The sequence below is a fragment of the Caretta caretta genome, chromosome 6, assembly GCF_965140235.1.
Source record: "Caretta caretta isolate rCarCar2 chromosome 6, rCarCar1.hap1, whole genome shotgun sequence".
In the NCBI taxonomy this organism is placed as follows: domain Eukaryota; kingdom Metazoa; phylum Chordata; order Testudines; family Cheloniidae; genus Caretta; species Caretta caretta.
The window spans coordinates 13,653,393-13,666,227 of NC_134211.1; the positions used below are offsets into that span (position 1 = coordinate 13,653,393).

General features: G+C 48.6%; 1 protein-coding gene across 3 annotated transcripts; it reads left to right on the forward strand.

The window, feature by feature from the left end:
- The first annotated feature begins 1,047 nt into the window (after window positions 1-1,047).
- Window positions 1,048-7,124, forward strand: LOC125638441 (membrane-spanning 4-domains subfamily A member 4A-like). 3 transcript variants are annotated; one of them, XR_007357227.1, is made up of 8 exons: window positions 1,048-1,128; window positions 3,279-3,402; window positions 3,710-3,820; window positions 4,278-4,334; window positions 5,002-5,157; window positions 5,557-5,679; window positions 6,054-6,200; window positions 6,899-7,124. XR_007357227.1 is itself a non-coding variant. In XM_048854218.1 (8 exons), exons 2-7 carry the CDS (start codon window positions 3,343-3,345, stop codon window positions 6,138-6,140), a joined length of 594 nt encoding a protein of 197 aa, XP_048710175.1. In that variant the 5' UTR covers window positions 1,048-1,128; window positions 3,279-3,342; the 3' UTR covers window positions 6,141-6,175; window positions 6,899-7,124. The 3 variants fall into 3 exon arrangements, 2 of the variants coding, with proteins under 2 accessions (XP_048710175.1, XP_048710176.1); XM_048854218.1 differs by having other exon boundaries at window positions 6,054-6,175; XM_048854219.1 differs by lacking the exon at window positions 3,279-3,402 and having other exon boundaries at window positions 1,058-1,128; window positions 6,054-6,175.
- Window positions 7,125-12,835: the final 5,711 nt, after the last annotated feature.

Below are 12,835 nucleotides of genomic sequence, written 5' to 3' on the forward strand. Positions count from 1 at the left end.
AGAATGATGCTTGTCCAACAATCAACCCCACCCCCACCTCAAGCAGAGTTTGGACCCTCTCAAGCGAGCAGTGCCAAATTCTGTTTCTCTCTGGCCATGTGATGGGAACTTGCCAATCCTGGTGATGATGCAGAACCCAATAGGCTCTGTGCCAGCTCAGGTCGGCCAGTGGGCCTCACATGGCAGGAGTGAGGTTAAAGCCTAACCCATCAGTGGGAGTATGTAGCAGGCATATGTGCTTTTGGGAAGTGGGGGTTACATCCCTACAAAATCTGTGGCTGGAAAGGGCTTTGCAGTAGAGCCCTGTGAATAATCTATTTTGTGGGGTACCAAAATGTTGCCGGGGGGGGGAGGGATTCACTTTTGATTGAACCACAACAAAAATAATTTCAACATTTTTGGCAAACCATAAAGTCAAGAAAAATATCATTTAGAGTTGAGTGGAAAGTTTCATATAACCAGTTTCATATAATGTTGTTTCATCTTTGAGCTATTATTTTTAAGGGTTTCTTAATTTTTTAAAAAGGAGACCAGTTTGGTTTTAAATGAAAAGGTGTGTTGAATCAATAAGTCTGGTTTTGAAAATGTCAAGTTGAAACCTTTCAATTTTTGTTCGGAAATTTTTAGGGTTTTTTCCCCCTCTGATTTGGAGAATTCAACACAAATTTGCAAAATATTTCAGCTGATCTGAATCTGCATTTTTCACCAGAAGAAGGTTCAGGCCAAATATTTCACCTCACTCTCCTTTCCAGGAGAGGGAAAGCTACCCCTGCATTGGGTCTAAGGCCGGAGGAAGTCTCCTGAAGGAGGAATGGGCGAGATGGGGACTGTGGATGGGTCACTCCCATGACTCCTGGGGGAGACTGATGTGCTAAGTATCTACAGATCCTTGAGCGAGGATGGGGGTGGGGAAGCAGACCAAGCCCGATGTTGAAAGTCCCTTGTTTGCGGTAAGCATCTGGCAGCCCTGTGGGAGGTTGGGACATTTCCTGGAAGGGGTGTCCTGGCTGTAATGTGACAAGGAGGATCGGATTGGTCTGGCAGGGGAGTGGCAGGAGAAACAGGCGCAGAGCTGGTGAATAGCACTCACGCCGAGAGCCCACCCCGTGCTGAGATAGAGCAACACAGGTGAGCGCCAGGGGGAGATGCAGGCCCCAGGCAGGGCTGGGTGTGTGAGGGGACAATGATGAGGGCAGTGGATGGGATGAGGGGTTTGGGGCTGGATCACTTGCAGGAGAGGTGGCTGGCCTGAGTAGGGTGAAGGACCCTCTGGGGCAGGACAGGATCCCTGGCCAGAGGAGTCTCCCACCCTGGGAACCCAAAATCTGTGTCCTTATCTGTTTCCTTATCCTCTGCTTCCCACTTGCTTCCTAGCTAGAGACTAGGCCTGTTCCCCCGTCCCTTGGGGCTTCCCCCACAGGGACCAGGCTGATCCTCCCAGGGGTGCCTCTCTAAGGAGGGGCTGCACTGGCTGGGGACAGAGAGACTGAAAGAGAGAGAATGGATGAATTCAAAGGGGAAAATACAGAGGGATAGAGAGGGTGGAAAAGTGAGAGAGAAGAGGCGAGGGAGACAGGCTCTTAATGGGGTCAGGACATGGAACTCCGTTAGCAGGCCATGGGAGTGATGCTGTCACTAAATGGGTTGCACGGAGGTGGTATAAGATCTCCAATTGCTCTCAGGTTTCTGGCTTGCTCTCAGGTTTTCATGGATTCCTAGATTTAAAGGCCAGAAGGGACTGTTAGATCATCTGGTCTGACCACCTGTGTGGCACAGGCCACAGAATGTCACTCAGTTACACCTGTGTGGAGCTCAGTAACTTGTGTTTGGCTGAAGCTTCTTCCAGAACAGCCTCCAGGTTGGATTTGAAGCCATCAAGAGATGGAGAATCCACCATTTCCCTTGGCAGCTTGTTCCATTGGTTAATCACCTGCACTGTTAAAAATGTGTGCCTCTTCTCTGTATGACCAATAACACGAATAAACTCTGGTACTACAGATCTATTGTCTGGCACTCTTTGCCAAATAGTTTGCAGAACAACATTATTTGCAGGAACTGCTTGAAATTCCTTCAATTTCTGTTTGGCAATAGGCAAAATAAAAGCTAATCAGATGTAGTGCAACATCAGCTTCCTCTGAACTTACTCCTTCATCATGCAACATGTAGACTCTGGATAAAGTGTCAGCAATTACTAATTCTTTCCCTGGTCTGTATCCAACTTCCAGTTGATATTTCTGGAGTATTAGCAACCACCTTTGAATCCTTGATGGAGTACTATGAAAAGGTTTTCTGAAAATGGCCTCAAGACACTTGTGGTTGCAGCCTTTTCATCTGCACGTCAGCACATTCAAGGGTTAAACTCACTCGCACAGAGTCAGACACAATACCACACGCAATGGGGTCTCTACTGAGTGAGGATTGTGCTGCCAGTTTTCCATCAGTCGCACGCTAGTCTATATTTTCCCCATCTGTCTGACTTCTAGTGAAACCTGTGTTCCAGTCTCATACGGGATATTTCTTGGCAGTGGACAGTATGCCTCAAACTTCCTGTTTAAGACCTGATTTTTTTTTTTAATCTACTGCATCATCAAATAGAAAAGTGTTAAATATGTCTCTCATTTCTTCACCTGCCACAGGAAGAAGTAATGCTGTTTGCAGCCACTCATCTTTTTGTCTGTGCCTCTCCCAGTGCCGTACAGCTTTGCTTCCATTTTCTCCAGTTTTCTGCTGCATTTCCTTCAAATGCAAACTTTCCTGGAGGCTTTAGTTGGTCCAGTGTTTTCCAGATTCATTCTCCTCTAGTCTTACTTTCAGTTTTGTTCTGACACCATGTAATAGCTGTTGCCAACTTGCTGTTATAACACCAGAAAAGACACCAGAGAGTAACAGTAAACACTTTCCTGAGTTTGTGGCTGAGAAATGTACAGATAAGTGTTGCTGGCTCGGCTCCAAATACGGCTCCCTGCATAATGATTTCCCCCATACAACATTATGGGTAACTGGTTACTCCAAAGTCTCTGCTATCATTACATGCCCTGTGTACGTTTTGTGCATGTTAGGCTGCTGAGCTGCCATAAGCAAGTCAGGCTCTTGTACCAGATATGGACTGGCTGCAGAGCCTTTCTCCCAGAGACGTCTTTGCTGTAAAATCCTTTCATTCACTGCCAGGAATGGTTTAACTAAGGTATATTCCACACGGCAACGCCTAGCAGCTGAACGGTATAATGCAGTTTTGCATTCCAGTGCACCCCATGACCCAGTCCCTGTTGCACCCACAGGGCTGTCTTTCCTGCTCCAGAGCCTGTGAGGAGTTTGGTCTATATCAAGAGGCTGGGTTCTGTCATGTCGGAAGCAGGACCCCTGATGCAGCGGTTCCTCCAGGGGCAGCCCAGAGTCTTGGGGGTGAGCAACGTGCATGGAGGGCGGCTGAGGGCTGGAGAGTCTCTCTCTCTCTCGCATGTGCACACACACACACACACACACACACACAAAGCTGTTGCCCCATCTCACAGCTCATCCCCTTGTTGCTCCAGCCTCACGCTCTCTGCCAGCCCTGCACAGCACCTGGGGTCTTTGGGATCCTCTTGTCAGATAGACCCCGCTGCCTGTTAGCCAGTGACTGGACATGGCGCCTGTCTCTGCCCCCTGCTGGTTGTCCTGCCCCCGCACAGAGCCATATGCTGATGGCAGGTTTGTTTCCCGTTTGCAGGCCCTCTTGCTGTTGGTGGGGCTGCTGCAGATGGCCTTTGGTGTCCTCTTGGCCATTTCCCCCTGCGTCTATAGGGATGAGCTGCACGTCCACTTTTACTCAGCAGTGCTGGTAAAGGGGTAGCTTTGGGGGGAGGGATAGCTCAGTGGTTTGAGCATTGGCATGCTAAATCCAGGGTTGTGAGTTCAGTCCTTGAGGGGGCCATTTAGGGATCTGGGGAAAAAATTGGGGATTGGTCCTGCTTCGAGCAGGGGGTTGGACTAGATGACCTCCTGAGGTCCCTTCCAACCCTGATATTCTATGAATGACACATTGCCTAAGCCTCCATGCCCAGCTCTGCCGGTGCCTCTCAGTCCTGACCCCCAACCCCTGCTATCTCTCTCCTGGGTTCTCTCCCTACCCCCAGCCCTGCTGATGTCCCCCAACCCACAGCCTTCTTGCTATACCAGCCGTGGGTTCCCCCCACCCACATTTCTGCCAATACCCCTAACCTGCAGCCTCCTGCTATCCCAGTCCCTCCCCACCCCAGCTCTGCCGATGCTCCTGATTATTTTCTTTTCCTCTCCAGTTGCTCTTGGCCGGCATCATCACTCTGGCTGCAGACACAGCCCACAGCCTGGCTCTGGTGAGTAACCTCTTGATAAAGCCTGGCCCAGGGCTGCATCAGGGCTTGGTCACATCCCTCCTCATTCCTCTCCCCAGACAAGCGACCCTCCTAAGAGGGACTGTACCCTCTGGGCCAGTTGGGGCTATGAGGCTCAAGGTAGCTGTGCCTTGCACTGGGGAATTCTGTCAGAGGGCGAGGTGGGGAGAAGAGGAGGAAGCCACTGGTGAGGGATGGGCCAGGAGCAGTGGCTGAGGTGAACCACATTTATAGTGGTGCTCTTAGGGGCAGCTGGGGTACCCAAGGCCCAGCTGCATGAAGGGGACATAGAGCCATAGGCAGATCCAGGGGACAGAGCCAGGACATGGGGCAGCCCTGGGGAAGAAAGAGGTGATCCTGGCCCAGTCCTCAGGAGAGGCAAGGCAGAGCTAGTTGGGAGGGAAGGGCAAGTCAGGACAGGAGGCCAAGCCCATATGTCAGTGTGAGATGGATCCAGAGAGGGGCTGTGCTAGGAGGTGATCTCTTGATGGGGCAGCTCCCCTCTGTACACTGGAAGGACTCTAGGGGAGCATGCTGGGGTTTAGGACTACAGCCGTTATCTGTCCAGGAGCATTGGCAGTCCCCCATTCCTACTCTCCAGCACCCTGGTGCTTCCTAGCAGCGACAACCGTTTCCCTTCATCTTCCAGGTGAAAGCCTGCCTGGTCATCGACATCATCTGCACGGTGGTGGTGGGCGTGATCAACTTATTCTACCTGGTGGACTTGGTGTACGATCCCCATAATCGGTACATCCGGTGTCCTTCCAGCAACAGGTTGCACTGCAGGCGGCTGTACCAGGTCTTGGTGGGTGCCTCCTCCTTGGAGAGCTATAGAAGAGCAATGGTGGGGCAGCCAGCTGGCTGTGATCGGGGGATGGGATGAGGGATGGGAGTTGGAGGAGGGGATATATCTCCTGAGGAACTCAGGCCTGGGCTTCATTTCTCTGTCCCCTGGGAACTGTCTCTTGGGGTAGGTGGGGGATTCATTAATTCCTGGAATTCCTCCTCCTGTTGACGGCTTCCTGGAGCTTGACTCACTGGAACTGGACAGGACATGAGAATAGACTGCAGGGAACACTCCTTCCCATTCCTACCAGGGGATGGACAATGGAAACAAACAGGGCTGTCCGGTCATTAGTTCCTCTGATCTGTGCTGAGTCCAGGGGCTTGTCTGTGATTCCCCATCTCCTGCTCTGTTTCCCAGCACTATTGCACGGGCATGCGGGTCATCATCCTGATCTTAACTTCGCTGGGGTTCTTCGTTTCCATTGCCCTGGCAGCCTTCGGGTGCAAAGCAGTGTGTCGCCAGAACTCTGCCGATGATGTGGTAACTACCCCACTGCTTCTGGGAGATGTGGGGAGGAGTGGGGTTAACACAGAGAGCTGGGGGGAAAGGGATGGAAGGAAAGTAGGGATGGACCCTGGGGGGATAAGCAGAGATGGCGAGAGCGTGGGAGACAGGCAGAGGGTGGCTGAGTAGAGAAGGGGAGCAAAGGGGTAAGACTGAGAGGCAGATGGGAGCAGATGCTCCATGGGGTGTCTATGAAGTGTTTATGTCTGTGCCTGGATAAGGGCAGGGAGATACTAAAGCAATGAACAGACAGGCCAGGGAGCAGCTGCCCATGGCTAGGAGGTGATCGGCCAGGGCTACCCCTCCTGAGCCATCACTGCTCACCCCATGACTTTGTGTTTTGCTCCCAGCCAGTCGCTACCCTGACAAATCTGCCTGCTTCCCATGAGGCCACCGCGGAGCCAGAGCCTGTGGTGTCAGAGGGACCCACAGCATGAGTGTCCCCTGGTGGAGAGACCGACAGCCCCCCTCAGTGAGCAGCTACCCCGTGCCCCTCAGTGAGAGGCGTTTCTGTTTCACCCTCTCTGCTTTCCCTCCATCAATCCCCCTTGTGGAAAACCCCTGCTAACTGCCATTGTGTGTTGTTGCTGCTCACATGTCCCCTGCTGAGCTGCCACACCATTGCGCCACGGCACAAGCACCCCCCAAAATCTATTAATGTCCTGCAAGCCAAGGGCCTGTCCTGCAAAATCCTGGATGGGGAGAGGATGGCATAGCACCATCTGATGGGCCCTGCAGCTAGCTAACAGGAAGTGGGCTAGAGAGCAGCCCAGAGCCTGGCACATGTTATGGATTCCCTCAACCAAGCTCTGAACCCAGCTTCATCCATGATGTGTAATTGTTATCTGAAAGCATCTCCCTGAAACCTGGAACTCTCTGATTCATGGAGCCATAGATTCTAAGGCCAGAAGGCACCGTTAAATCATCTACTCTGACCTTCTGTATAACACTGGTCAGTGCATGTCACTCAGTTACCCCTGCACTGCGCCTGATAACTTGTGTTCAGCTGAAGCCTCTTCCACAAAGGCATCAGTCTTGATCTGAAACCATCAAGAGATGGAGAATCCATCATTTCCCTTGGTAGTCTGTTAATCGTATGCACCATTAGAAATTTGTGCCTAATTTCTAATTTAATTTGTCTGGCTTCAGCTTTCAGCCATCGGTTCTCATTATGCCTTTCTCTGCTCGATTACAGAGTCCTGGTATTTGATCTTCCACAAGAAGTCTACCAGGGGCATCTCCTCCTGCTTTAATGAGTAGGTCTATCAGCGAAGCTGCAGGCATGGATCATGACATGCATTATTGCTCCAAAGAAATGGCTTTGCGGCTGATTGAGGTGTGCTGCCGTTCCCCGCAGGATGGTTTCTTAACATGTAGAACACCCCCTTCTTCAAAAAAATAAACAATCCAGTTTCACCTTGCTCATGGTTTGGTTGGTTTGTTTCTCTCTGTGATGAGGTTTACAGACCCCACAGGAGTCAGGAAAGGATTAATCGGAGCCCAGTCAGCCCTGCCCTGTGACACCTGTGCAGGTGTCAGTCTTTGAGGGAAGAGCTAAAAAGGGAGAACCCAGCTCTGTTGCTGCCTGGCTGGCTAGGAGAGCAGATCTGACATGCTCACTGAGAAAGAGAGAAGGCTGGTGGAGGCCAGGAAGAGGGGGAGACTGCTGCTTAGTGCAGCCTCCCTGTGGGAAGGGAAGAGTTTTTGTTTCTTTGTGTTCAGTTTGGACTTTGGTTGCCCTGGAAGTGGTGGAACATTGATGTGACCTAGCTAGGGCTGCGTCACGTCAGCCCAGAAGGGGTTGAAGGCTGGGTGGATCAGCTGAAGGCCAGGAAGAAAACAGAGGCCGAGCTACTGTGGTGCTGGTGGTCTATGCTGTGAGGGCGTGCGGCCACAGTCTCCTGAAATCTCTCACTTCTGAATGAAAACATGGAGTGTTAGCCCATCAGCTCCAGTCACCTGCCCTGCTGGTATCCCCGCTGTGAGGGGATAGTCATAGGAGACATTGCATCTTTCTCCTACTGGGGAGAGGTGGTACCCTACAGGGACAGCAGGAAAAAGGGCAGAGAAGTCTTAGACACCCACATATAAGAAGGAACCAGGTAGAGTTGGTGGAATTACTAGTGTGAGTAGAGAGGGGTGAAAGGTTTTGGCCAAAACTTTTTATCCACAACCTTTTTTTTCCTGGTGAAAAATGGAGATTCACCAAAAAACGACAGGTGAATTCATGTCCATGTTGCCAAATTGTTTGGAAATTGTTGGAAATAAACCTAAAAAAATTCCAACCCCCCTCCCAATTTTGTTTACACATTTTCAAAACTAAACTTGGGGGGGGGAGGGGTCCAAAATAAATTTTTGTTTCAAAATTTCCTTTAAAAAATTTAAAATGGGTGGGATTAAAACAAAACATTTTATTTTGTCAAAACATGCGTTGTTTTTTTTTAACTTTTGACTTGCCAAAAATGTCATTTTCTTTTCAACCCAAACCAAACTTTTTTAGACTTTCCTGCACCCCCAGGAATTGCCAGTGAACTGAAAAACCCGTTACTTGCACAACTCTGTTTGTGGGTAAATTATCAGATGGACTGATTTCAGAGTAGCAGCCGTGTTAGTCTGTATCCGCAAAAAGAAAAGGAGTACTTGTGGCACCTTAGAAACTAACAAATTTATTTGAGCATAAGCTTTCGTGAGCTACAGCTCACTTCATCGGATGCAGGCAGTGGAAAATACAGTAGGGGGATTTTATATACACAGAGAACATGAAACAATGGGTGTTACCATACACACTGTAACGAGAGTGATCAGGTAAGGTGAGCTATTACCAGCAGGAGAGAAAAAGAACCTTTTGTAGTGGTAATCAAGGTGGGGCATTTCCAGCAGTTGACAAGAACATGTGACCCTCCACATCAACATTTCACACAAAGATGGACTACAAGCCATCAGGAGCAGTATCCCCGATAATGTCACAGCAAACCTGGTGGCTGAACTTTGTGACTTTGTCCTCACCCATAACTATTTCACATTTGGGTACAATGTATACCTTCAAATCAGCGGCACTGCTATGGGTACCCGCACGGCCCCACAGTATGCCAACATTTTTATGGCTGACTTAGAACAACGCTTCCTCAGCTCTCGTCCCCTAATGCCCCTACTCCACTTGCGCTACATTGATGACATCTTCATCATCTGGACCCATGGAAAAGAAGCCCTTGAGGAATTCCACCATGATTTCAACAATTTCCATCCCACCATCAACCTCAGCCTGGACCAGTCCACACAAGAGATCCACTTCCTGGACACTACAGTGCTAATAAGCGATGATCACATAAACACTACCCTATACCGGAAACCTACTGACCCCTATACTTACCTACTTGCCTTCAGCTTTCATCCAGACCACACTACATGATCCATTGTCTACAGCCAACCACTAAAATACAACCGCATTTGCTCCAACCCCTCATATAGAGAAAAACACCTACAAGATCTCTATCAAGCATTCTTACAACTACAATACCCACCTGCTGAAGTGAAGACACAGATTGACAGAGCCAGAAGAGTACCCAGAAGTTACCTACTACAGGACAGGCCCAACAAAGAAAATAACAGAACGCCACTAGCCGTCACCTTCAGCCCCCAACTAAAACCTCTCCAACGCATCATCAAGGATCTACAACGTATCCTGAAGGATGACCCATCACTCTCACAGATCTTGGGAGGCAGGCCAGTCCTTGCTTACAGACAGGCCCCCAACCTGAAGCAAATACTCATCAGCAACCACATGCCACACAACAAAAACACTAACCCAGGAACCTATCCTTGCAACAAAGTCTGTTGCCAACTGTGTCCATATATCTATTCAGGGGACACCGTCATTGGGCCTAATCACATCAGCCACACTATCAGAGGCTCGTTCACCTGCACATCTACCAATGTGATATATGCCATCATGTGCCAGCAATGCCCCTCTGCCATGTACATTGGCCAAACTGGACAGTCTCTACGTAAAAGAATAAATGGACACAAATCAGATGTCAAGAATTATAACATTCAAAAACCCAGTTGGAGAACACTTCAATCTCTCGGGTCACTCAATTACAGACCTAAAAGTCGCAATATTACAACAAAAAAACTTCAAAAACAGATTCCAACGAGACACTGCTGAATTGGAATTAATTTGCAAACTGGACACCATTAAATTAGACTTGAATAAAGACTGGGAGTGGATGTGTCATTACACAAAGTAAAACTATTTCCCCATGTTTATTTTTCCCCCTCACACGCTCTTGTCAACTGCTGGAAATGGCCCACCTTGATTACCATTTTAAAAGGTTTTTTTTCTCTCCTGCTGGTAATAGCTCACCTTACCTGATCACTCTCGTTACAGTGTGTATGGTAACACCCATTGTTTCATGTTCTCTGTGTATATAAAATCCCCCTACTGTATTTTCCACTGCATGCATCCGATGAAGTGAGCTGTAGCTCACGAAAGCTTATGCTCAAATAAATTGGTTAGTCTCTAAGGTGCCACAAGTCCTCCTTTTCTTTTTGCAGATGGACTGAGTCATTCTCCCTGGTGGGGAGCATGTGTGATTTTTTTCCTCACAAGTTTGTTCTTTGCAGCTGCCTGCAGAGATTTCAGTTTATGGGGTTGTTCACTTTGCGCTGTTGTGCTGTGTGATTAGTCACCTCAGTCAGGTGGTATTGCTGCTGGTCCTTGACTGGATGGGTAAAACCTTTGAAGCAGGAGAATAACCAGTAACAGAGAGCAATAACTTATCTCTGTAATTAATTCTAATTTGGGCTAAAATTTGTGAAGCTATCAGGACTTGCAGCTGCTTTCCCGAATAAAATGATGGCCTCCAAATACTTATGTGCAACGAAGAACATGACTGCAGCAGTGTCTTTGCTCTCTGCATAACACTAAGAATAGCAGGAATCAGCACGGGCACAGCTGAGTTCCAGATAACTATGTTTACTAACACATAAGGCCTAGCTATATATATATATGGTCTGTTGAGTTCTGGTGGCTTCTCCCATAGAAGACATCGAGGTTCACTAGATGACTCCAAACTATTTAAAGGGATGTTATCCCATTCCTATACACTACAAACCCATAAACTGTGGCAGAGCAGGTTTGCCGTGTTTATTTGCAAACCATATATTTAATAAGCTTCCAGGATTGTCACTCAGAAGCCTGTTGAGCCAGCGTGAAGTGATGGAAGTGGCTACAAGCGTGGCTGAGAGCTCTTTTTGATCAGAATATTACCAGCTTGATTCATCACTGGGATTCACCATCTGTTACCGTCCAATTTTTTAAGTTCTCAGCCAGTAAATTACAGCTTGGGCTTTCAGCTAGTGTTATATACTTAATTAAGTGATAAAGAGTCAAGAAGGTTCCAAGAAAAATACTTAGAGACAGATCCTCAGCTGCTGTCAATTGTTATAGCTCTGTTGGCTTGAGGTCAATGCGCTATGACAAGTGACACCACTGGGGTGTCATTTAAGAAAAACTCATAGGGAAGAGGAGGCAATAGATGAGTAATGAATGCCCACCAGCATGGTGAAGGTTTGAGAGCTGCGTGACTACATCACATTGCAATCAACTGCATTCTGTACTGCTAGATCAGAAAAGAACAATGTTTGAAAAACTGCACTTCTTCTATATGTTTGTGAAGAAAAGTTTATGATTGATTATATAGCTTGGGAAATGCAATCATCTTATGTGTGATTATGTTATTTCCTGCAAAGTCAGAGCGGGCAGAGGGCAAAAATGGAGCACATAGACCTAAGAAAAGTCTGGCGGGGGAGCCGTGGGCAAGGCAAACCACAATCTGGAGGGGGCAACTGCCCTCCTTGACCTGTAGTAAATGACATCTCTTGACACCACATGAGGATTTGCCCCTTAGTGAAAGCTGACGTGCAGTAGATCCAGGGGAGGAGTGAGGACCCAGCTGGAACACTGTTTGTTTCATAACTGACACAATGTACCGTCAATTCTTTGAATTCGCTTTGTTGTTGTCAAGTCTGCGTGTTTGTGTTTTGACGTAGCGGAAACCACCGCAGCCAGCTGCAAAGCTCAGGTTTTTTCAATTTGCGAAGCATATTAAGAGCAGGAAAACCATCACCCGAGCTGATTGCTCACAGCAAGACCCAGGGGAGGTCAGTACAGCCCCCTTGTCTCCACAGGACATATGGGCTTTTACAGGGTTCAAGGCCAACTCATCAAATATCCCAAATAGAGACAGATCTCGCTGGGGAAGGGATTAAGTTATCTGGTCTATGGTAAACCACTGGAAGGAGTGTACCACAGCCAAACTAAAGCCATGAAGCACAGCTACTGAAGCTATCGACTCCAGTGGAGTAGCACTGATTTACACCAGCGGGGGATCTGGCCCATAGACAATTAGAACCAGATCCATTCAAATCCATGGGTGCTAGAGGCGTAAAACCTTTGAGGATCTGAGCCTTTGGGCTAGATTTTCAAAGTGCTTAGCCTGCCCCTTGCTCTCTCTTTTATCAGTGGGAGCTGTGGGGGGCGCTCAGTACTTCTGATTCATGCCCCGCCTCGTATTTATTCATCTGCCCATGTCTATCACTTGGCTAGGGTGCTAAGGTGGGGTTGGCTCAGGGCAAGGGCAGGTGACCGTTAGACTGATACATGGATGCGGCTTCTATAAAGAGCTCTGTAGAACCGCTAGGCCCTGTGGAGCTACCGTTCCCTTTAGCTCAGCACGTGACTGTCTGCGGTTTTCATTGGTGGGATTTATCTCTGGTGGGACTGTGGCTTGCAGAGACAATTATTACAATGTCTAGAGCATCGCAGCTCTACAATCCACCCCCACAGGTCAGAAATCATCAGACGGGGAGTGCTGCTACCTGGGTCCAGGCTGCAGAAGACTGGGCTTGTGAGGGATGGACCAGTCAATGGGGAAATCTCTTGCTGGTGAAACTGCTTAGAAATCTTCATGGGCATCTGCATAGAAACTGGACATGCAGCTCCCACAGGCCAATCTAGACACCAGTTAGTTGGGGTTGGTCCTGCTTTGAGCAGGCGGTTGGACTAGATGACCTCCTGAGGTCCCTTCCAACCCTGATATTCTATGATTCTATGATTCTTCTACCAGGTGGC

What these genes read in the sequence shown, in the direction of transcription:
- LOC125638441 (XM_048854218.1), top strand. Translation starts at nt 3,343, where the DNA reads ATGTCGGAAGCAGGACCCCTGATGCAGCGGTTCCTCCAGGGGCAGCCC. An exon ending in GGCGGCTGTACCAGGTCTTG is followed by an intron (nt 5,158 to 5,556) that starts GTGGGTGCCTCC and finishes TCTGTTTCCCAG; the next exon opens with CACTATTGCACGGGCATGCG. An exon ending in AGAACTCTGCCGATGATGTG is followed by an intron (nt 5,680 to 6,053) that starts GTAACTACCCCA and finishes TTTTGCTCCCAG; the next exon opens with CCAGTCGCTACCCTGACAAA.